General features: G+C 29.6%; 1 protein-coding gene across 1 annotated transcript; it reads right to left on the bottom strand.

Moving 5' to 3' along the window:
• LOC111630575 (peripheral plasma membrane protein CASK-like) lies at nucleotides 1–24,619 on the bottom strand. Its single transcript, XM_023374688.1, has 7 exons — nucleotides 24,581–24,619; nucleotides 17,580–17,817; nucleotides 6,406–6,555; nucleotides 6,251–6,331; nucleotides 5,955–6,157; nucleotides 2,596–2,676; nucleotides 1–180 (listed from the first exon to the last, which is right to left on the bottom strand). The coding sequence occupies exons 1-7, from the start codon at nucleotides 24,617–24,619 to the stop codon at nucleotides 1–3; spliced, it is 972 nt and encodes a 323-aa protein (XP_023230456.1).
• Between the last annotated feature and the right edge of the window lie 1,990 nt (nucleotides 24,620–26,609).

The following is a 26,609-nucleotide window of genomic DNA, read 5'->3' as shown; positions in this document are numbered from 1 at the left end:
TTAATAAACCCAACTCACAGGTACCCACTGTGGTATTGTGTTGATTTTATCCAAAGTTTTTTCTAAAATTCGAATAGTTTCATCAATGTCGTTGTTGACAATGGTGAGATCAAAAAAATGTCCATATGCTTGCCGCAATAATTCACTTTCTTTTGCTAGTCTTTCTAAACTTCCATCCACCTAAATTAAATATTTTTATTTAAAATAATAAACCATATAAAAATAAGTAATCAAAAAATGATAAAAAATTTTTCCTTATAATGGCATTAATATAAAAAAAAAAATTACATTTTACTAATTCAGAGTTGCTCTGTAAAGATAAAGATGACAAACACACTCAAACAACCTTGAAAAAGATTATTTGAGTATTCCATTATGTATTCCACTGGAAGAAGGTTGTTAAAAATGTCCCAAAACATTTTAGTTATTAAATTTTTGCTGCTTTTCAAGGTTATTTGAGTGTGTTAATTACATTTTACATAAAGCTCACTTGATTAATTAAAATTGTACTGAAATATTCATAAAACAGTTGTCTTATAAATTTGTTTCCAATTAAGCAAATAAAGAAATAAAATTAATTATTAAATTAACCAGGTTAATAATCAATTTATTACATATAATTATGTAAATAAATTAATCCAAAATACTCAAAAATAAATGGCTCAAAATGAAATTTGAGAATATAAAATTTGAAATTAGGCAAAAATGTTTTATATATCTAGATGAAATAAGTGGCAAATTTTAGAAAAAAACAGAATTAAAATCAACTATTTCTGGATGACAACAAAAATATAACACACATTCTTTCAAAAATTATAAATAATCTATTTTTTAATGTATATCTGATTGGCTACATTTGCATATGCTAGTACGATTGATAATTGCATATACAGTATATATACAATCATCAATCATGTATATTATATACATACAAAATATGGATATATATATATATATATTTACAACGTTACCTTTAAGATCTGCAATTTGGCCTGATGTAATCTGGTAAAAAATGTGATATGATCGCTCTAAAGGTTGCTGAGAAATCACACGAGCTTTTTCAAGCAAGTCTAAATAATCAAAAATATTATAATACTTGTTCAAATTTAATAACTGAGATTTTTTTAAAACTCTTACTCACATGTTTCTATGTCAGCACCAGCCAATTTTCCCATAGGACCGAAGTGGATACGGATAAATTTACCCTTGAAAAACAGTAAACAAATTGTAAAAATCGTAATTAAAAACAATTGAGAGGCCTTTTTTTTTAATTAGTAAACTTACAAATCTGGAAGAGTTGTCATTTCTCACAGTTTTGGCATTCCCAAAAGCTTCTAATACTGGATTAGTTTGAATAACTTGATCCTCCAAGTTACCCTTAAAAAATATCATATAAATAAGTAAATAAATGACTCAAATAAAGTGTATATTTATAAATTTCGAATCATTATTAAGACTTGAAGCATGCAAATTTCAAAGCATTATTCAATATTCAGACTTCATACTGAATTCTGCTAATTATGCCACATGTACATGTACACATTTATATGCATTTAACGTTCTAAACATCACACTTTTACAGAACATAGTCATGCAGAATACATTTATAAAGCATCTAGTTGCATGATAAAAAAAAAAATATATATATATTATTAATGTGTTTATCAATATTTGTATGTCTTACTGAGAAACTAGTGTTTGATGGGTTATTTTTTAAACTGTTGTGTGTTAAAATGGCACAGAGATAATCTATTTCTGCGCGCACACGCGTAGNTTGTTGTTGTTGTATGCAGTTTCCAGCAAACTTTAATTAATTTTTTTCTATTTGTGAAAATTTCTACGTTATTTAAAGGTAATTTTTATTATAGGCCTATAGACCTTACACAGCATTATTAATATAATTTTGGAGGTTACAGAACTTTAAAATTACTTTAAAAAATGGAAAATAACTATATCATTTGATTTCAAGATATTTTGTATACCTTAAAAATGATTAATTCTATCCTGGGATTTCCCGGGATCCCGGGAAACAGTTCACTTTTATCCTGGGATCCCGGGACAAGCAAAAGACCGGGAAATGAGAAACCCTAGTACCAATGAGGTATTTCTGAACTAGATATTTGGCAATAGGTCTGGAATCAAACAAATTTAATCTGCTATATTTTTAAGTCAGTAACTCTAACTCTAGGGGTTAGGAAAACGTTTGTTTTGGAAGATTAAACTTTATATGCACCAGTTATAGGTTCAAGTAGGTCATATTTTGCTATATACAACCCAGTGTGCAGTTGCTGTCTTATAACTCTAACACAATGGGATTTGTAATATAACTATTTCTATTTTTGCACTAAACAGATGATAATGAATAAGTTTCTAAAATTAAAAAATGTTTGACTAAGCAAATTTTAAATGTAGAAATTATACCATCAAAATCATTTAAAATGTGATGATAAAAATAAGCTAAATCTACAGCTTTTCAATGCTAAGTATTGTTTTAAAAATTTATTAAGCCAAAACCTATTTTAATTAAATTATTTTAAATAATATATACATACATATATAAATACAAATTTAATAAATGTAAAAATAAATAATTACATCATGAAGATTTCCAACCGATGGTGCAGCAATGAAAACAACATAAGGAGCATATTCTGCTGTCCTGAGAACTTTCAATGCCTAAATATAATAAGATAGTTATGGAGAAACAAATTATGCATTATATACTTGTAATCATTTCTAACATGTAATTTAAAATTTTGGATACACTGACTATATTATCTTAGCTATTAATAATAAATAATACTAATAATACAACATTAATAATAATATGATATCAAGAGTATTATGTTTATAACAGATTCAAAAAGCATGCTTAATTCACAAAATTTTATTATTAATAATTAATAATATTAGGGTACTTTTCCATTTTATACCCACGTGTTGCATAGTGTCTTGTACAAATGTTGCACTATTTCATGAAATGCTGTTTTACATCAGCATGCTATTAAAAAATTCAAAATCTATGAAAATAACCAAAACAAATTTTCTAAATTATTACAAGTAAGTACTTTTTGTTAATTTTGTTATATTAAAACATTTACTTCTTAATGCTTGAATTAAAATTTAAAGGTTTTTGTTTGGCACTGCTAGTTACTTTCCTACACTTAGAATAGTACTTCACTTTTAAAAATTACAGGCAAAACTCAGATGACAATTCCTCAACCCTACAAAACTCAAATGTAAAAGAAATGATAAAACTAACCTTTGATTTCAATATGTGCACACCAAAATTACACTACAAATTGCTTTGTTACAATGTCATTTTGGATTTTAACATTCTTAAAACAACTACATTTTATTACTTTTTTAAAAATAATGTTAAGATGTATTTCATATTCTGAAATATGGTATATTACATTCCTATTTGTGCATAATGATGTTTTTGTTTAATTTTTCATTTGCATAAACAAATTGAAAAATGTGAACAGAATCATCATTCTCCTCAACAGCATGTATTAATATAACCTGAAATTGTAATCTGATTACATTGAGTCATTTCATAAGCACTGTGAAAGCTCGCAACATGACATCATGCAGTTGATGAACATGATACACAATGTGACACGTAGGGATAAAATGGAAAAGTATAAATATTTGAGACATACTTCAAACATAAAGCTTCTTTTAACTTTATTAATGAATAATAAAGTCTATCATACATAATATTGTCTAATCTGCTACTTTTTTGAGAAACATGTTAAAATTTTGCAAGTCAAACAATCAAAGATTAAAGTGTCAGTGAAAAATGGTGTGATATATTTGCTCATTTTACGAAGCAGGATATAAATCTTGAGAATATAAAATGCCTAGTTAGTTTTTGTTTGGCACTGCCAGGATCGAATGCAGCTGTTGAATGTGTTTTTTCATTAATAAATGCACTGTGGACAGACAGGAAAAAAAAAGACTTAAAATTGAGACAGTGAAGGCTTTAACCATTTTAAAGACCCATTTTAAGGATTTCTCTTGTGCTGAGTTTATGTCCAAATAAATAAATAAAAAAACTCCTTGAACTGGTCCATAAATCTGATAAATGTTCTGATGAATCTAAAATATAAAACTTGGTTAATATGTACTTTTAAAGCTGCAACTTTTCTAATTAAGTGTGCTTGTGAATATTTTTTTAGTAATATACAGTCGATCCCCCTATAACATGGTAGATACGTCCCACTTTATAAGAATTTCGTGTTGTAGAAATCCTTAAATACATGAGCCAATCACAGCCCGGCACGTGTGCAGTTTACGGACTACGGCTGTTTGAAAGGTTTTCTTCCATAAAATTAATTGATTCTAGACTAATTTGACTCAACATTTCCAAAACACATATAATTTTTTGGGAATAATCCGTATAAACTATGCTATAAACAAAAAATTGTAGGATTACTTAACGAGTGTGCACTGTTCAATGACGCCATTGCTTAAGCTTGTTTTTGTCACGGAGCAGCGCACCAAATGGTTAGCACGTTTTCTGATAAGTTATTTTTCTGCGAAAAATTCGTTGAACTTTGGAAACATCATTAATAGAAATAATTTTTATGGCCGTTGAATAAGAAATGTTTTTTTCACAAGAAATGTATAAAATTACAGTACTGTATTACACTTACAGTACCTAATTTATATATTGTACAGACAATAGTAAACTCAACTTACCCGCCTAACCTCTCCGTAGCGTGTAAGTAGTTCAGCTGCTTGTCCACTATTGGTCCAGATTCGACCAATCCTGTTGCGATATGAGTCGGTGATGACGTTTTACCGCATTTTACGAGTCTCTTTTAGCATCTTTATACAAACAGGGTCACAATTCTTTTGCCGCGATATATGAATCCGCATTATATGAACCCGCGTTATAGGGGGGGTCGACTGTAATTGTTTTTGCAAAAATAAATTGAATTTTTAAAAAATAAGACACTATGTTAATGTGTGTATTGTTATATCAGTATGTTATTTAAAGTGCAACATATAATATTTAATAGATTAATTTTTGATTTTCTTCATTTTTAGCTTGTCCCAGGTTTTATAAGTAAAAATGTGGGAATGTCCCAGTTTTTAAAAAAAACATTATGGGAATCCTATCTTAAGATAAACAATCATCCCTAATTGGGATTAAATTCAGTGTCAAATTAATTATCAATGTCAATCTTTCTTGTGGTTTAATTTTATCTAGAAACAGGTGAGAGACCAACTGAGTTGTAAGGAATATTTGCGACCAATTTGAATGTGAGATCAAGGAACCTAATCCATAAAAACCTTGCTCTTATTTTGTTCTATCTGACTTGCTGTGGTACTGCCTCCTAGATTACCTCTGTGATCATCATCACCAAATCCTCCTTTGAGATAAACTAGCCAACTATCTAAAGATATGTTATTCTTCTCTCTTTCTAGATTCAACTTCTTTTCCATGGCCTGGAGATGCCACAGATTCAGGATTCACCTCCTTACTGCAAGTATATCCTAGGATTCCTCCATGTGCAGACTGACAATAAGAACATACAAGTTAATTTAGTGAACTTTGGTGATGGACAGTTGTTCTTGCAGATAATGTAAGAACAATAAATGGCATTTTAATCTCAAAAAAATGAGTGATCCTTCATCTTGGATGCACACCTATGTACAATACCTCCTTTCACTTGCACCATGCAGTGAAGACCCTTTTTGAACATATATTCAAAATTTGGTACTTTCTTTCATTTTCTAACTGTGATATCAAGTAATGTGACCTCACAAAATCCTTATTGCAATATATTCAGTAATATCATTATATAAAAACACTTAAAAAAAAACCTTAAAAATTGCATTAACCAGAATAATTTATAATGTTTTCAGCCATATTTTACTGACATTGAGTAGTTATAATATAAATCTTATCATCAAAATAAGAAATTTATCATATAGATTACCTGAGGTTCAACATCAAGTATGGCCATTTTCATTTCCTGATGTAATTTACGTATAGTTTCAAGCTTTGTACCATACATAGCATCTTCATGTGTTCCATATTCAAGATAATCATTAGCAGCTATATCTGCCATCATTTCATCATTAGACACAAAATAGTAATTTTTACCATTTTCTTCTCCTTTTCTTGGCAACCTTGTCGTATCTTTAAAATATGCAAATACACAATAAAACCTCATTATAAACCATTTTAAGTTCTTTTGAAAAGTTATTCATGTAAAATATTTTATAAACATACGTGGAATGGGATAAGCATATTTATTAGGGTGATTGCTGATAAGTGTATTTTTTATATGTCTTCTACCAACTCCATGAGCACCTAAAATAGTTAATATAATTAATAATTTATATAAAATATTATTTAGTTTAGTTTTTAATAAAATAAAAATTTACCTAATAAGACAAGTGTTTTCCTTCTGAATGATGGTAACCTAACCACTTCTTCATATGTAACAACATCTAACTGATCAAATATAGCATTATGTTTTGCTAAGTATTTGTCTCTAAAATGCTTTTTCTTACGAGAAAAAAACGAGCAGTTAACTAAAAAAATATAATGGAAAGATTATCAATTCAAATATAAAATAATTTTACATATATATTTCATACATATAAAGCATTAATAATATTATGATATCAAGAGTATTATGTTTATAACAGATTCAAAAAGCATGCTTAATTCACAAAATTTTATTATTAATAATTAATAATATTAGGGTACTTTTCCATTTTATACCCACGTGTTGCATAGTGTCTTGTACAAATGTTGCACTATTTCATGAAATGCTGTTTTACATCAGCATGCTATTAAAAAATTCAAAATCTATGAAAATAACCAAAACAAATTTTCTAAATTATTACAAGTAAGTACTTTTTGTTAATTTTGTTATATTAAAACATTTACTTCTTAATGCTTGAATTAAAATTTAAAGGTTTTTGTTTGGCACTGCTAGTTACTTTCCTACACTTAGAATAGTACTTCACTTTTAAAAATTACAGGCAAAACTCAGATGACAATTCCTCAACCCTACAAAACTCAAATGTAAAAGAAATGATAAAACTAACCTTTGATTTCAATATGTGCACACCAAAATTACACTACAAATTGCTTTGTTACAATGTCATTTTGGATTTTAACATTCTTAAAACAACTACATTTTATTACTTTTTTAAAAATAATGTTAAGATGTATTTCATATTCTGAAATATGGTATATTACATTCCTATTTGTGCATAATGATGTTTTTGTTTAATTTTTCATTTGCATAAACAAATTGAAAAATGTGAACAGAATCATCATTCTCCTCAACAGCATGTATTAATATAACCTGAAATTGTAATCTGATTACATTGAGTCATTTCATAAGCACTGTGAAAGCTCGCAACATGACATCATGCAGTTGATGAACATGATACACAATGTGACACGTAGGGATAAAATGGAAAAGTATAAATATTTGAGACATACTTCAAACATAAAGCTTCTTTTAACTTTATTAATGAATAATAAAGTCTATCATACATAATATTGTCTAATCTGCTACTTTTTTGAGAAACATGTTAAAATTTTGCAAGTCAAACAATCAAAGATTAAAGTGTCAGTGAAAAATGGTGTGATATATTTGCTCATTTTACGAAGCAGGATATAAATCTTGAGAATATAAAATGCCTAGTTAGTTTTTGTTTGGCACTGCCAGGATCGAATGCAGCTGTTGAATGTGTTTTTTCATTAATAAATGCACTGTGGACAGACAGGAAAAAAAAAGACTTAAAATTGAGACAGTGAAGGCTTTAACCATTTTAAAGACCCATTTTAAGGATTTCTCTTGTGCTGAGTTTATGTCCAAATAAATAAATAAAAAAACTCCTTGAACTGGTCCATAAATCTGATAAATGTTCTGATGAATCTAAAATATAAAACTTGGTTAATATGTACTTTTAAAGCTGCAACTTTTCTAATTAAGTGTGCTTGTGAATATTTTTTTAGTAATATACAGTCGATCCCCCTATAACATGGTAGATACATCCCACTTTATAAGAATTTCGTGTTGTAGAAATCCTTAAATACATGAGCCAATCACAGCCCGGCACGTGTGCAGTTTACGGACTACGGCTGTTTGAAAGGNTCACATATTTGGCACATTCATATTGCAAAAATTTTATCGTAAAATATTTTTCCGTATTACACTGTAAAACATTTTTGTCGACATTGTTTTTATTTTAATTTAACTCAACACTCTCCAAAAACATGCACAGTGCAAGTCAAAACACGTTGAGTTACTAACATAAAGCATCAACTATCGGTCCAAGGTCACACACACCGGCGCTGACTGAGTACGAAAGTTGAGATCCATATCTGTATTTGCGGATCTAGACACTAATGATCTGTATCTGTATCCACGGATATACATTTTTAACGATCCGGTACATAACTAATTATTATACATTCGAACAATCGCTGGTGTATGTCAATAAGCCCAGATAAGCTTTGGTGAAGGTCGAAACGACACTCAAGAAACCAATGTCAACAGAGAGGCGACAGTCTGTCACCAAATCCTTTATGGGTAGCTGGAGGTAGGATAAGGTAGTACCGCTTTTCCTGGCAATGGTTTGGTAGAAACTGCCCACTGGATAGTGTTTTTGTTCTTTTGATTCCGTGAGATGGGGATCAGTTTGTCAGGTTGAGTGGTGGAGGATGATAGGGGTCGTCGGTAAGACGTCGGCAATATCCAAATAAAAGACACCATTAACAGATCAGTTCGTAATCACGTAACAACATAATCAATTCGTAATTTGTAAAGAAAAGTTACTTTCCATAGATGAGATTTCTTCTCAAGAAATATCACTGAGAGAAGCAACTGCAGGTAATTTGAAAAGCGGAGGGCAAGGCTATACACGCTGTCATTGCAAAAAGAAGTGTTCCACGAATAAATGCAGTTGTAAAAGCAAGGGACAAGAGTCCCTTGCTTTTAACCATTGCAAAGAGAAGTGTTCCACGAATAAATGCAGTTGTAAAAGCAAGGGACTCTTGTGCAATTCAAAGTGCCATAACAATTTAAGTTGTTGCAATAAATAAGATTGAATAATGTTAATCACATAATTTCTGTGTAAGTTTATTATTGAATTAATTTATTTTCTGATTAAGAATGTACTGTTCGTTTTAGGTTCAACAGTTTATTTACATGTACATTACTTAAGCTTTCTCCTATTTTGACATATTAAAAAGTTGCATTTTTGACTTAACATAATAAAAATATTTTTATTCAACATTCACCATCAGTGCATGCTGAATGTCAACATTTGCCAGTGTAAGTGAGAAATAATGATATTTAGCAAATATTTCGTACATACACGAAACGACTGTGTGAATGCTGACATTCGCCAGATTTCAGTCATTCACAGTAACATATATATATATATACATATAATGATTTACTTTTGTCTTTGCATCTTGATAAAGATGCAAAGATTCATTTTAAGTTGAAAATTTAATCTATTTAAAATAATACAGTGAACTCCCATATAACATGGGGGATACATTCCATGTTGTAGGAAATTATGTTATAGGGGACCTACATTATTGGACCAATTTAAGCAAGTTCAAACATGTCCAAATTTTAACTGTTACCGCAAAGGGTCAAAGATTTCCCAAAATTATACAGGAAGGCAATTATATAGCAGAACAAGTCTATAACATTGATGAATTTGCTTTGTATTGGAAAAAAATGCCCAACAGAACATATATTGCGAAAGATAAGACTTCTGGTTTCAAGGCATCAAAAAACAGAATATCTTTACTTCACCTTGTAGCACTTCGTGGCTATTATTGTATTATATACTTTTTTCTTTTGTTTTCCGTTTATGTCGCGTCACGCGTATGTTTTGTACTGTTCTTTTCCGTTTCCTTCCTTGATACCACCTGTTAGCCAATGGCTGGGTTTTCCGACATCACATTGGTCCATGACAGGATCACATGGGACAGAGTGACGTAGTTGGAGGGAGTTATAAAAGCATATGTAACGGATAAAAAAGCACTTTTGGCTTTCCTCTTCGAGGGAGTAGGCCATGGACAGAAGGAGAGACAATATGTAATCATGAAGAGAGTCGACTGTCGATAGAGTTCAAGAAGTGCAGCGCGAAATGAAAATCTGTCTCCATCGAAGCCAACGATTGTACCGTTACGGAAGAAATTTGTCAAGTCCCTTAGGTACTCTGTTTCCCAAAATTTATTTGTAAAAAAATTTTTTTTATCTGTTGGATCTATATTACTTGTTGGGCAAAGCAGGGCCTCGTGTGAGGAAGGAATTTTGAAAGGGGGAATATCAAGCAATTTTGTTATTGTTATGCTGTATGTGTCTGGTATTGAACTGTATCTTCGTATTAATATTGTACCACGTTTTTCGACTAAAATGAACTTTTGTTTGTCTAGTTACACGTTTCCACCGACTGTTCATTGTCCTTCCCTTTGTTCTTTTCCTCGTGTATCTGAAACTGCAGACCATGTGCCTCGCGGAGTTTACAACCTTTACTTTTGTGTTCTAATGCAACTGGAGAACATATAACTAAGCTAATGTTAATTAATTGTACATTAAGTCCATGTGTAATGAAAAACTTAGACAAATCAATGCTTCCTGTTCACTGGAGAGCTAATAAAAAAGCATGGATTATATGTGAAATGTTTAAAAATTGGTTTTTAGAACTGTTTTGTACCAGAGGTTGAGGATTATTTACAATAAAAAAATTCATTTTTAAACTGTTGGCTTCACTGTTCGTATATAAACAACTGGTAAGTGTATATTTTCACTTTTCTAAACAAAAAATCTGAAACTATGTGAAAACGTTAAATTTATCTTATGCATTACATGGGACTGTTTATTGCACTGTATGAGTTTAAGCCACAAAATTTTTGTTGCGTTATAAGGATGTGACCGTCGGCCATAGTTTTATATATATTTTTGTTAACTTCAGCTAGACTCAGTATTTCCTTTGTTTTGGGTACAAATTAATAAAAGTTAACAAATGTCAATATTTATAATTTAATGTTTTTGTACAAATTAGTAAATTGTAACAAATTTCATCAAAGACAAGAGAATAATTTTCAGCTTAAATAAACTGTACAATAAATGATTATTTCTTCGAAAGAAGTCAATATACACGAATAAATAATAATTATTTAATAATGCTTTTATCCATTTTAAGTCAATATTGTAAAAATTAAACTATTTAATTTGGCTTTTATTACTTAGAGTTTCCAAGTATTTTACTGTAAAATTCAATTTATTGAACAGAAACAAAGCTAAGCTGTTAAATATAAACAGGACAATACAATACTATAACTAATAAAAATTTTACAAAACAGTGAAACAGAGACATAAAAATTACTTTATTTGTAAAGGAAATCAAAATTTATATTTAAAAATTTACAATCAATCCCAACANCCATGTTATATGGGAGTTCACTGTATTATTTTAAATAGATTAAATTTTCAACTTAAAATGAATCTTTGCATCTTTATCAAGATGCAAAGAATAAAGTAAATCATTATATGTATATATTACTGTGAAAGACCGAAATTAGAGAATGTCGACACATACAAAATACGTCGGTGAAAGACCGAATATTTGGTTATATTATTATTAGTGATGTGCTGGATATCCGTATCCGTGGATATTCGAGGGAAAAAAAATCCGTATCCGTTACTTTTTAGCAGATCTTTAACGGATCTTTTATCTTAATGAATTTCAATACTTATATGAAATTTTAAATATAAGTAACAATAAAAAACTAATAACTTCAATTCAAATCACTTTTTATTTCTTAAAATCACATTTGGCACATTCATATTGCAAAAATTTTATCGTAAAATATTTTTCCGTATTACACTGTAAAACATTTTTGTCGACATTGTTTTTATTTTAATTTAACTCAACACTCTCCAAAAANAGGAAATCAAAATTTATATTTTAAAATTTACAATCAATCCCAACAATGAAAAAACCGCAAAAACCGAATAAAATTTACTTATATTTATGTGAAATATCAACAATTTTCTTCTGAAAAAATGTTTCTTGATAAAATTAATTATCTATATGAATAAAACTTTCAATAATACATTAGTTACAATAACTGATGTTCCTTTATTACACTTTCTGTAGTATGTATTATGTATTACACATACATTATAGCATAATAATGTGTATAAAAACTGAAAATTCTGTTAATTTGTAAATGCAGATACTCTCACATAAAAAGTATACTGTACTGTCTGTATATTTAACGTCAGTTATTCGCAACTGAATTTTTCTAAATAAACCTGTCTAATCCATAATTTATTTGACAGAAAGAAGTTGTTTATGGCCTGTGTTTCATATATCTTATGTTTTTGTCATGATATTATTCCAAATATCAAAAAAAAATATACATTTCTAATATCGACATACATGAATATTTTTACATTTGAATATTATATTTCGATACTTTCATCTTCTTTCACTAAGAATACGTACTTTTATCCTAAAACATTAAATTTTTACCAACAAAAAACAGTTGAAATAGCAACCAAGCAAAAAATGACAATAAATTCTAAGCTCTGTTGGAGGGATGTCAGCTTATTCATCCAATCTTTGATATAATTCGTTTTTTTCTGTATTTACACTCAATTTACGTGAAAATTATTGTATTGTCCTGTTTATATTTAATAGTTTAGCTTTGTTTTTGTTCAATAAATTGAATTTTACAGTAAAATACTTGGAAACTCTAAGTAATAAAAGCCAAATTAAATAGCTTAATTTTTACAATATTGACTTAAAATGGATAAAAGCATTATTAAATAATTATTATTTATTCGTGTATATTGACTTCTTTCGAAGAAATAATCATTTATTGTACAGTTTATTTAAGCTGAAAATTATTCTCTTGTCTTTGATGAAATTTGTTACAATTTACTAATTTGTACAAAACATTAAATTTTAAACACATTTTTTCATATTTGTTGGTGTTAGCTTATGGTCACGTGATCGTTCTATATTTATTAACTTGGCTGGAGATTTTCAGCAGCCATCTGTTTCATATCTAATTTGCATATTTGTGATATTACATTACTGTACTAATCTTTATTAAACAGATCTAGACATTTTATATTATTTAAATNTTATGCTGTATGTGTCTGGTATTGAACTGTATCTTCGTATTAATATTGTACCACGTTTTTCGACTAAAATGAACTTTTGTTTGTCTAGTTACACGTTTCCACCGACTGTTCATTGTCCTTCCCTTTGTTCTTTTCCTCGTGTATCTGAAACTGCAGACCATGTGCCTCGCGGAGTTTACAACCTTTACTTTTGTGTTCTAATGCAACTGGAGAACATATAACTAAGCTAATGTTAATTAATTGTACATTAAGTCCATGTGTAATGAAAAACTTAGACAAATCAATGCTTCCTGTTCACTGGAGAGCTAATAAAAAAGCATGGATTATATGTGAAATGTTTAAAAATTGGTTTTTAGAACTGTTTTGTACCAGAGGTTGAGGATTATTTACAATAAAAAAATTCATTTTTAAACTGTTGGCTTCACTGTTCGTATATAAACAACTGGTAAGTGTATATTTTCACTTTTCTAAACAAAAAATCTGAAACTATGTGAAAACGTTAAATTTATCTTATGCATTACATGGGACTGTTTATTGCACTGTATGAGTTTAAGCCACAAAATTTTTGTTGCGTTATAAGGATGTGACCGTCGGCCATAGTTTTATATATATTTTTGTTAACTTCAGCTAGACTCAGTATTTCCTTTGTTTTGGGTACAAATTAATAAAAGTTAACAAATGTCAATATTTATAATTTAATGTTTTTGTACAAATTAGTAAATTGTAACAAATTTCATCAAAGACAAGAGAATAATTTTCAGCTTAAATAAACTGTACAATAAATGATTATTTCTTCGAAAGAAGTCAATATACACGAATAAATAATAATTATTTAATAATGCTTTTATCCATTTTAAGTCAATATTGTAAAAATTAAACTATTTAATTTGGCTTTTATTACTTAGAGTTTCCAAGTATTTTACTGTAAAATTCAATTTATTGAACAGAAACAAAGCTAAGCTGTTAAATATAAACAGGACAATACAATACTATAACTAATAAAAATTTTACAAAACAGTGAAACAGAGACATAAAAATTACTTTATTTGTAAAGGAAATCAAAATTTATATTTAAAAATTTACAATCAATCCCAACAATGAAAAAACCGCAAAAACCGAATAAAATTTACTTATATTTATGTGAAATATCAACAATTTTCTTCTGAAAAAATGTTTCTTGATAAAATTAATTATCTATATGAATAAAACTTTCAATAATACATTAGTTACAATAACTGATGTTCCTTTATTACACTTTCTGTAGTATGTATTATGTATTACACATACATTATAGCATAATAATGTGTATAAAAACTGAAAATTCTGTTAATTTGTAAATGCAGATACTCTCACATAAAAAGTATACTGTACTGTCTGTATATTTAACGTCAGTTATTCGCAACTGAATTTTTCTAAATAAACCTGTCTAATCCATAATTTATTTGACAGAAAGAAGTTGTTTATGGCCTGTGTTTCATATATCTTATGTTTTTGTCATGATATTATTCCAAATATCAAAAAAAAATATACATTTCTAATATCGACATACATGAATATTTTTACATTTGAATATTATATTTCGATACTTTCATCTTCTTTCACTAAGAATACGTACTTTTATCCTAAAACATTAAATTTTTACCAACAAAAAACAGTTGAAATAGCAACCAAGCAAAAAATGACAATAAATTCTAAGCTCTGTTGGAGGGATGTCAGCTTATTCATCCAATCTTTGATATAATTCGTTTTTTTCTGTATTTACACTCAATTTACGTGAAAATTATTGTATTGTCCTGTTTATATTTAATAGTTTAGCTTTGTTTTTGTTCAATAAATTGAATTTTACAGTAAAATACTTGGAAACTCTAAGTAATAAAAGCCAAATTAAATAGCTTAATTTTTACAATATTGACTTAAAATGGATAAAAGCATTATTAAATAATTATTATTTATTCGTGTATATTGACTTCTTTCGAAGAAATAATCATTTATTGTACAGTTTATTTAAGCTGAAAATTATTCTCTTGTCTTTGATGAAATTTGTTACAATTTACTAATTTGTACAAAAACACTAAATTATAAATATTGACATTTGTTAACTTTTATTAATTTGTACCCAAAACATTAAATTTTAAACATATTTTTTCATATTTCTTGGTGTTAGCATTAGGTCATGTTATCGTTCTATATTTATCCTCTTGGCGGGAGATTTTCAGCAGTGATCTGTTTCATATCTAATTTGTATTTGTGATAGTACATTACTAATTTTTATTAAACAGATCTAGATATTTTATATTATTTAAATTTGACTGGATTAATAAAATAATTATATTAAATTTTTAGTGTTTAGCAGGAAAGTTTCAATGTCACATGACGTTATAGTCATCCCATGGTCTGCGGGAGATTTTGCGCAGTGATCTTTTTTATATGTAATTTGCATAATTATAATGGTAAATTATTAATCTTTATTAAACAGGTCTAGTTATTGTGTATTAATTAAATTCATCAGGTTTCATGGAAGAATTTTTTAAAATTTTTTGCGTTTATTCAGAAAAATGTAACCTTTGGTCACGTGAGGAGTATTTTCAGTCTATCCCATATGCATCAGTTTGCCCCAGATTTTGTAGAGTTTGGTTTAGTGTTTCCTTGGTGTTTCTCAGTTTTTTCGAAGTTCACTGCAATAAATTTTTATTTTGTGGATGGATACATTATGTGCTGTTTTTAATGGATATAAGGTGGAAATTTTGCTGTGAATTTAGAACTTGTTTCAGAATATGCTACAGAAAGAAAAGTTGAAAAATAATTTATTTTTGAGAATTAGCGAGAACTGATCTTTGGATATAATACTTGGATATAAGTGAGAGTATGTATTATAGACTTACTACTTTATTTTTGCATATGATTATCTAGTCCTAATTTTGAAACATTTATGTTTTTTATCGTTTATAAGCCTGTAAGTTAGAAACTCTATTGATTTAGTGCTATTACATAGAACTATATCAAAGACCGAATGGAGGATTTTAGAAGAACTTTAAGAATTTGTTTGGATCATTATAGTTAGTGTTTATGTGTGTTGTTGTACTGTAACTTACTTTGTTTTACTGTTAGAGAAAGTAAATCACGCATTAGATTGGTGACGTAGACTGTCGACTAGTTCAGAGTTAATCGGACCCTCTCAGGGAAGTGTCTTTTACAAAAGTTATAGCTGACGCATGCCAATGATGAATATTGTTTAAAAATTAAATATCGGTGAATTATTTTAACATATGTAATAAATCTGAAGATAAATACATAAAAATATTTCCACATTTTTTGATTGTTTTGTTTTCTTAAAATTTTATTTATATTTGTTATATGTAAATTAAGTATATTTTCCAAATGCTAATGTTTTAAACCGCTTTAATATTTGGGTGTAAATTTGAACAACAAAATTTAAAATTAAATAAAAGATATACTAAAATTTTCTTTTATTTACAATTGTTACGTCACTTCTACAGAAAGTAGAACATGAGACAACCTTCACCCATTTTACAGTCGGGGGAGTAAGGCCACCAGGTGTCGTAGTTGTAAACATAACAACCGTTACGTCATCTACAATTGTGGATGAAATTCGTTAACTGTCAATTACATTTTCTTGAATTCGACTCGCAGGTTGGAAAAAATCGCCATGACTTAAATGCATGAAACTTTAAAAAATTATATAAAATTGAAAATAAATTGAAAACTTCTGAAAAAATTGTAATGGATAGATAACCATAAGACAATTTAATATAAATTTTAAAAAAAATTTTAGACAAAAATTACTGCGAAAAAAAAATTCACATTAAAAAGAATTATGTGACAATAAAGAAGAATTTTTTCTTTACTAGACGTAACTGTTTACAAAATTTTTTTCCACAAGGGAAATGAGAAAAATGCATGGGAAAATTTTTAAGAATTCTACTTTTGATTCAAGATAGTTCTTGAACAAAAGAAAAAAAAGGAAACGTCCATTAAAAATGTAGTTAACTTAACCTAACCAAAGCACCACCATTGGAGACTACCTAGGTAAACTTTAACCAAATGTTTAAATGTCAGTAATTTCACTTTAAAAGTGAAATAAATATCAGATTCATTTCTGAAGAGTAAAAGGTAAAACTAAATAAATGTATAACAATTTAATTCAGTCATTTTAAAAAGCTTGTTATATAATTGAGTAATTATAACTTTCTTTTTTTTTTGTTTTAAAAATATTGTAAATGGACAGTGTCCATTGTTTTTAAACAAAATTGTCTAAGATAGATACAAACCAAGGTTCACAAATATATACATATATGGACCTTAATCCAAATGACCCAGATAAGATACTGTAGTTGCATTTTACTACCAGTTTCTTTTCCTTTTTCTTATAAAAAAAAGATATAACGTATTATTTACCTTGATCATTTTGTGATTTTTCCATTGCTAAACAAGCTGTATGCCATTCTTGTAATTCTGGTGACGGTATTAATCCAGCAGTACCATCAGCTCCATCTTTCTTTGCTTGCCACCAATTATGATCGTCTTTACTTATAACTTGTAAAATGTCTCCAGTTTTAAAGGCAATACCGGCTTGTGCACAAGGTATCAAATCATCTTCCAAAGGATTATAATCAAATTGGGCTCGAACATAAATCTATTCAAAGAAAAATGTATAACTCTTAATTATAAATTTTTAAAATTTTAAATTGCGTATAACTGAAAAGTAAAGTGCTTTATTATTTTTTTTCAACCATTCATCCAGACCATATATCTACAAAAATATTTAAGATAAAATCAAACTGTTAAAAGAGTATTACTAAAATGTAAATGTCAGATACTGTATTAAAAAATTTTCCACTCATGCTTAAGGAATAGAGGAAGAAGTAAAAATGCAAAATTTCAAATGAAAAACGTGTTTTCACTTAAAATTCAAACACCTCCATATCTGCTTAGAGGAGTAAAAATGTTTTTTATTTTATTATTTATCGAGTTTATTTTATTTTAAAACTTACACACATTTGTAATAAATTTATATTTGTGTTATTGTGGTTTTTTGGCATTCGTTTCATCATGATATTAAGCTTAGATAAGTAAACAAGTAATCTTTTATAAAATATTTTCACTATATATAATACATTTTTGAAATGGTGAAATCCCAATTTGGTTTTTATAACTATGCAGTAAAGCTGCATTTAATTTTTATTCACCAAGCAAAATTTTTTATTCATTATGTTCTTTAAGTAAGAATGTAAAAATATAGTTGAATACAATATTAAATGTATACTCAATTCATATTGAAATAATGAGCCTTTTTAATACAGTAGAGCCTCGAAAACTCGGCCTAATGTGGACCGAAGGGTGGCCGAGTTTGTGAAAATGCCGGGTTATCGGGAATGGGGTTAAAAAAGGATAAGTATAAGGATAAGTACCGTGTTTCCTCAGAAAATATTGTACTGTACTTGTATGTATTGTTTACTTGAGAATACAACAGAGAATAAACTGCCCAAATACCCTTAAACAAAGGAAAAGTATGTCCTTTATGAATGCATAGAGCTTTACTACATGAAAATGAAAATTAATGAATACATAGTGTACAGTAATTTACCTGATAAGACAGACCTCAGAAAAATACTTTATGAGGCATAAAGCTGTCTATGATGAAAATTAATTATCTAAGGGTATTTTTGCCCTGTCAGGGTGTGGCCGAGTTATCCGGAGTGCCGGGTTATCGAGTGCCGAGTTTTCGAGGTTCTACTGTACTGTATACAATTTAGCATTGAACAACTAATTCAGATTCTATTGAATATCTAGCTTAAAACATTTCTTAAACAGAGAGCTTAAAGAGTGCTGGACATGTAAACAATACTATAGTCCATTCACAAATAAAAGTGAATGGGTCTATTGGTACCATTAACTTTTGCATCTACCAGACACAAACAACAATGCCCCATCACATTTCATCATGTCAAGACTTTTTTATGTGACAAAAACTAATCAAAATTAAAAATCTATGTTTTGATGATGTGGGAAAATTGTGCAGCAGTCTATAATCTACACTGGTGGTGCCCAAACTTTTTGATTGGTTGACCAAATTACATATAAGTCACAGGTAGGTGGCCACATATTTTGTATATTCCATATATAAGCTACTAAATGTAAATATGTTTATGTCACATTCATTTGGCCTGGGACTTAAGTTTGAGCAACACTGGTATACACCATCAAAGATGGATCATTTTTTAACACAATTCATAGATTTGAAGTAAGACATTACAGTACTTCATCATTAACATAAAGCACTTTAACATAATGTCCTTTAATATTGATTTTACACAAACATTTCTATTTTCATTAGACTACCCCATCTGACAGAGAAGTTTGAAGTACTTTTAACATTTTGTGTAATCACTATTTGTTATTCAGCATGGAAATCTTAGGCCATTTTCTAAACAAGTTTTTCTTAACCTTTTTGCAATATATAACACTTCTCATTTGGAATAAATATCATTATAATATTTAATATCATACTTAATACTGTATTTTCATGGAATGACCAGCATGCCAGAATGTGAGGTTATACATTCCTCTCTAGAGGGTGTGTTAAAAAAATGAACAAGTTTTTATTCTAAAACTGTGAAACTGTCAGCATTACATCAAAAACTACAATTAACCATTAATTTCTTCATTTTGTCTTCTTTCTAACGATGTAAAATACTCATGGAATTTCGAAAGTGCTTTTTTATGTGTATCTTATTGTTATTTGATTCAAAAATGCAAAAATAAACATATTAAATTTAAGAAACTTGCTGTAAATTATCTTGGCTTACACCAATTAGCATAGGCTTTGTGTGAAATTTGAAAGGAAGGTGTTATTTTTAAGGTCAGGATATATGGTCAGTGTAGCCCACACTAACTAACTACTACTACTACTACTACTACTACTTCTACTACTGCAAATAAGTCATTAATTGTTTTATTGTTTTGTAAATGAAAACTCTCTTCCTAATTTTAAGTTAGTCAAATTACAATGTTATTATTTTATTGTACTTGGAAGAATGTTTTCTTTAATGTTTAATTAACAACTAGTTTTGTTAGATCCGATTAATTTTATATTTTAGTCACAGTTTAACTGGCATGCTGGTAATCCCAGAGTTACCGGCATGTCACCCATTCCATGAAAATACAATATTAAGATCAGTATAATTTGGAATAGTAGAAAAAATGAGAGTATCTCTAGGTATTTTTATAACTGAAATGTTTTTCATCTAATAAATATGCTTATATTGTAACAACTCTAGACTAAAGATGTTTAGTCTAGAGTTGTTACTAGACTTTGACAAAGACACTATACAAACAAAAACCAACTTTAATCAATATAACACAAAAACTAAGATAACAAAAAGGATAACCCATAACTATAATAAATTAACAAGAAACCATCTTCCTTACTTTTCAACAAACAATTTTATTATAATACAAATGTTTGTGCTATAATGAAACTGTTTGCTAGAAAAAGTAAGGAAAGTGGTCTCTTGTTGGTTATAAGAAAGTTCCAGCTTTAAAGGAGCTTTACTATAATAAATCAACAAAACTATATTAAATTGAACATTTTGTGGAAAGCAGTCAAAAATAAATCAAATCTCTTTAGAAGCAATTTATCTCTAGAATGTCCAAATTTTCCAAACATTTGAAAAGCTCAAATGTTGATTCTCTATTGGCTGAGAGCCCAGAAGTTCAAAAAACAAAGAAAAAAAAGGAGGAAACTTCCATTTCATTTCCTCTCCTTTAAGATGGAGACAAAGCAAAACCATATGTTAACCAATAATGATGTTGAGAATTTTTAGAAATCCAATATTCTATGTTAGAGGAAGCTTCAATCTCATAGGTTACCAGAAAATATTGGTGTATTATTCTGTAGGATCTAAAGTAGTGACACAAGAGCTTTTCAGAGCATCCTGGTTGCTGGATTAAAACATAAGCCCACACAAAGTCATCACTGTGATAGAGTATGTAGTGTAAGTGTAGTGGGAATCATAATGCCACTTGTGGTCCTGGGCCACCAATGTGTGAGTCCAGGCCTCATCTAAACAAGTGCAAATTGACACAGTGTAGTCAATGAAGTCCACACTGTCTGGGGGGGTTAGCACCATGGTGACTATGGAGAAGGAAGAACAGTAAATATCCAGTTGTCTCTTATTTGGAGTTGTTATAGGTCCTTCATCTATAACAAATGACAAAGGGCAACACTTGATCCTATTGACAATTGTTAACGGTCGTTAACACTTTAAAAAAAATTTTTTTTTTTATTTTTGGAATGTTTTTTGTCTCCAAATTTTTTCAAAAATTTTTACCTGCGCAAAAAATTTTTATCACAATTTTAATCAACCTTTAATGATGCGCGATTAACGCTTAATTGTTTTTAATGCAATTTTTTTTATCAAATTTAATTAATCATTCTAAAGTTGTAGTGCACAGATTTGACTTCAGTAAAGTTATTTAAAGCTACTTTCTGATGTCAAAAACAACCTCCAATAGTTTTTTAATTTTTTTAATTAATATATTTTATTATATATAAGTTTGTTTCATTTGAAATAGGTTATGTCATTGGTTGTTTATCCCACTATATTAAAACTGCTATACAGGCAACACACCCAATGATAATACTGTAGAAACTCACTAATCCAGCACATCTAGTAATTTGGCACTACATTACATTAGGGTGCATAGCAGACATTTACTCAAGTTAGGGTGTCATTCCATAACATGAGTAAAAATTCATTACATTTTTACATTTTTTTTTTACATTTAGTGGAGCATTCCCTCTGACCTGTAGCATTAAATGCTACTGGCTTGAGGTACTCCTCTTTTAATTAACCTGCTTCGCATATGCTTTTCAGGTATGTAAAAATTCATGTTATAGAATGACATACCTGCTGAAGAATATTATGAGAAGTATTTATGGCTAGGATGGTTGCAAATACTATGAGAAGTATTTAAGGCTAGGATGGTTGCAAAGAGACAAACACATATTGAAAATTGTTTTTCTAAGAAATACTTTTTTGATACCAAATACACAATATCATATAAATACTATACTACATTAGAATACTGTATGTAGTTTTCTTTTCTGTAACTGATTACTGTATATTAAATAATGAAAAGTTGCATTTTATGTAGGCTACATGTTTTACTTATATATCCTATTCTCTACATACTAATAGTCTGCTACTAGCAAATTTTTAATAGTGCTGGATTAGTGAGATTCTACTGTACAAAAAAATCTACGAAGTTCGAACTTGCTGAAGGTTGGTCAGTGTAGAAATTTGAGGACCATCTGCAGCTTATATGGGGTGGTCAAATGTCTTCTTTGGGTTCAACTGTAAATTTGTCCATCAGAAATATTCAAGGACCATCAACAGATGGTGCAAGAAAAGTCTAAATGACAAGAAATCACAATCACATCATCGAGGTAACAAAGACATGTTTCACCTAAGGGTCAGTGTAGCCCACACTAACTAACTACTACTATAAATGTGAATAAGTTGTTAATTGTTTTATCGCTTTATACACGAAAATTCCGTTCCTGCTTTTAAGTCGGTCAAATTACAGTGTCATTATTTTATTTTACTCGGAAGAATGTTTTCATTAACGTTGAATTAACAGTTTTGTTAAATATGATTAATTTCATATTTTAGGCAGTTTATTCGGCATGATGTTTGTGAGGACCAGAAATTTTGTGCTTTAAACTAAAATTTTTTGTTTAATAAACTTTATAAAGACGGAACGAGAAAACAGAAAATTAAAAGAGAAAAAGGAAAAATAAAATCAATAAAAACCTCGATTCCCACGAGTTAGGTTCCGTGTTGAGATGAGTACCTTTCTGTGTCGCGATTTTGTCACCAGTCTCCTCATTGGACCAAGAAGATCGTCATCGCTGACGAAATCGAAGAAAGGTTCGAAAAAGAGGACTTGATATAAAAGGGACAGGCACGATGAGTAAGGGTGTGGAAGTTATTATTGGTGTCTGTGCGCGCTCCGAACGTCTACCTCCCGCCGAGAATCCGAACCTCCTCACCTACAAGACTAGAAGACTTCAACTGGACTCAACTGACCTCAACACCTACTCACTGGAAAGAACTGTTGGACCTTTATTTTTGTGCTGGACTTGATCTCCTATACAACCCAAGGTATTTATCCTGCCCGCGCACTATTGTACGCTCTCTCTCTCCGCGTAAACAAAACGCGGACCCGGTCGTTAATTTGAACTAAAAATTAAATAATAACTGAACCCGACTCATGTAGTTTATGTTCGCATTTTATTCGCTGATGTAAACCTAATTTAGATTATATATAAATAAACGGTTTTTATGTTTAAAACTTCTGGAGTGCAGTTTCTTCCGTTTTTCTCTCAGTTTCTCCATTCCGGGTCCAACCCTCATACCTATCCGCTCTCGTGAACTTGTGGTCTCTGTATCGACCGAAGGATACAGTGGTGTCATCCTGACGTGGTATCGAAGAGATACCGACCCTATGGTCACACGTTCATTTCAAGAAAATACAGTTACTTCTAAGTGTTTTGTTAAAACATTTATTATAATTTTTTTTAAATGCATTACCCTCTAAAATTAATTTTTAAAATTTCCGGTATTTTAAGACATACTTCTATAAAGAAAGAAGGTTAAAGTTGTTGTCCGTTAACTTANTGTAAATCTTGCATGCCGCTTTATATTAACACTTCCTTTGTTACTCAACACTTCCACTGTTGACACTTCCATTGTTACACATCTTCGAAGTCAACCACTTTCAACCCCATATCTCCCACACCCTTATAGCACAGAATTCAAGAATTAGGTCCCCTGTTTCCAGACTAATTAGAGAATTTTTACGTCCAGTCAAACAAACTATTTTCAATTTGATCAATTTTCTGGAACGTTTACAATCATTCTATAATCGAACCAATTCGAATTCGAATACAAATTTGAATTTAAAACGGTTCGAACATTTTGAAAATTGTAATAAAAAATCTTCAAACTCAACCACTTTAAGCCCCCATATCTCCCGCACCCTTATAGCTATCGAGACGCAACCACCATAGTGCACGAATGGAGACTTGGTGCTACTACCACATACAAGCAACATTCATGTGCGATGTGTAGTTTTGGATGAAAAGTGAAATATAGGGACACACACGTCCATTTTTATATATATATAGATAAATTAAAAATAAAATTGCATCTAGAGCTACCTACTGAGTGATGAATTGTTTAGAGTTAGAAAAATTTTGATACTTTGGATTATGTAAGAGTTTGATTGGTCAACATCCAAGGAAAAAATTTGTTTTCATACAGAGAGCAAGTGCCTTGGCTTGTCTTGCATTAAATTATAAATATTTTTTCATATTCTGAGGCATTCCATACCTGCAAAATATGAGGTATGGAGTCTTCCATACCTTCCATAGTGGAAACAACACCCCTGACTGGACTTTAGATTCATTGATGCATAGTACAGGCCTTCTGCAGATAGTCTGGGGCATCATGATCTCTTGGAAGTGGCTAGACATCCTTTACAGTGGTTGCATTTACCTTTCTATAGTTTATGCATAACTGTCTTTCACTGGGGGATTTCTTGATCAAGATAATTGGAATGGCATATGGAGACTTGCTAATTGTTTTATGCTCTGAGTTAACATTTTGTTGATCTCATTACTCCAATAATCATCCATTTGGCCAGTGAAACACAGTACAATTTCTATTTGACTGACAGGTTGTCTGCAGTAAGAACGTAATTATGCACACAATGCATAATTACGTCCTTACTGCAGACAACTAGATTCAGACAGCAGCCATTCGATTGTTGAGACCAGCACTGAACTGGCGGATTCTACGGACACTCCCGCCGAAGTGGCCCATCTCCAAGTAAAGGAAACTGTGCTCGAAAGAAGACCATAAAATGACTTTTGGACGAACCCTTTTCTTTCTCCCTTTTAGTTAGAACATGTTCTAACTAAAAAGAAAGAAAGGAAAAATTGTTCAATCAGAAACAGATTGAACAGTCAATAGTCCCTTGTGTATGTCACTACTAATATTTGGCAACACTAGCATTATGCGAATCAGTTATCTATTGTTATTAGTCTGGAAAATTTATAGTACAAATATTTTCTGTATTTTGGTTTAATAAAGCATTAAAATAGGTACCTAATTATTATTTTTTACCTACTTATTTATTTACCTATGTATTACATATTTTATTGTACAATTTATTATTAGTTCGTTTAATTGGGGCAGCCGCTTAATTGGGCCAAAATGGATTAGTCCCAATGTGTCCCAATTAAGTGGAATTTACTGTATATATAAATATTTTGTAAATATATGGACAAAGATATCATTCTACAAACATATTGAAAAATCATAATAATACTAGAACTTCTTATGTATTTAAAACTACAGATAGCCAATAGAGTTGATTTTCAGTTTTAACTTTTTATTCTTGATCTCAATGATTTCAAGAACTAATCATAATGCTTTCAAAATTCAACTATATAAACAAAGTAAACAGATTATCAAATCCTATATTTGGATCTTTTTATTTAGACATGCATTTTATTGAAGTTAAACTAAAAAATAAATTTATTTATTTTAAATACATGAAGTCTTGGCTTAGGATAATTTTTTCTTCTTAAGCTAAAATTATATGATCTATCTGACTGCCTGTGACAGTTTAACTCTGGCATTGTGTGTCACTGTCATATACTCCTACTCTGTGTTACAATGTATATAATACAGCAGATTTGCTTTATAGCAACCTTTCAGAGACCTGTCAAAAGTGGATGTTATATTAAATTTTCCAATTTTTAGTAGGAAGATGCCAATGACATGATACAATTTAATGCATATGTAAGAAAAATAGTCCAAAGTTAACTATCCTTTAAAATTATATTATTTAAGATAATTTTAAAATTTAATGTAAAAAAATGAAGAAAAATNGTTAAGCCTAACAAAGACTATTGTATCGTTAAAAATCATTTTTTTATTTTGTACAAACAAAATTAATTTATTGAAAAATATAAAAACCAAAAAAAATATACTTTAGAAGTTGATCTAGTATCAAAAACATTCGATTCAGCACGACACACAATCCTCAGAAAAACACCACACAAAAATGCCAGTGCTGCCAGCTAAAACACACACACCAACAAAAAAAATATTGGAGTAGCCCAAGATATAGCCAAAGATTGCAGTGCCACAGCACTAGCGAAAATTTAAATTTGCCGACTGGAATGCTTTTGGATAACCGACGTTTGGATAAACGACACTCTACTGTATTGTAAAACAATTGTTTTATGGCAGCAATTACTGTATCTTTTCTCTTACTCTTCCTTAATTTCACAGATTTTTTTTCACACATTTTGACTGGGCAATGCATGGTAGTTGCTCAGTTGGGGTCTGG

The sequence above is a fragment of the Centruroides sculpturatus genome, unplaced genomic scaffold (assembly GCF_000671375.1).
Source record: "Centruroides sculpturatus isolate CEXI.00-Female unplaced genomic scaffold, Cexi_2.0 scaffold607, whole genome shotgun sequence".
Lineage (NCBI taxonomy): Eukaryota > Metazoa > Arthropoda > Arachnida > Scorpiones > Buthidae > Centruroides > Centruroides sculpturatus.
The sequence above is the reverse complement of the archived record's forward strand: the minus strand, read 5'-3'. Positions and strand labels throughout refer to the sequence as shown.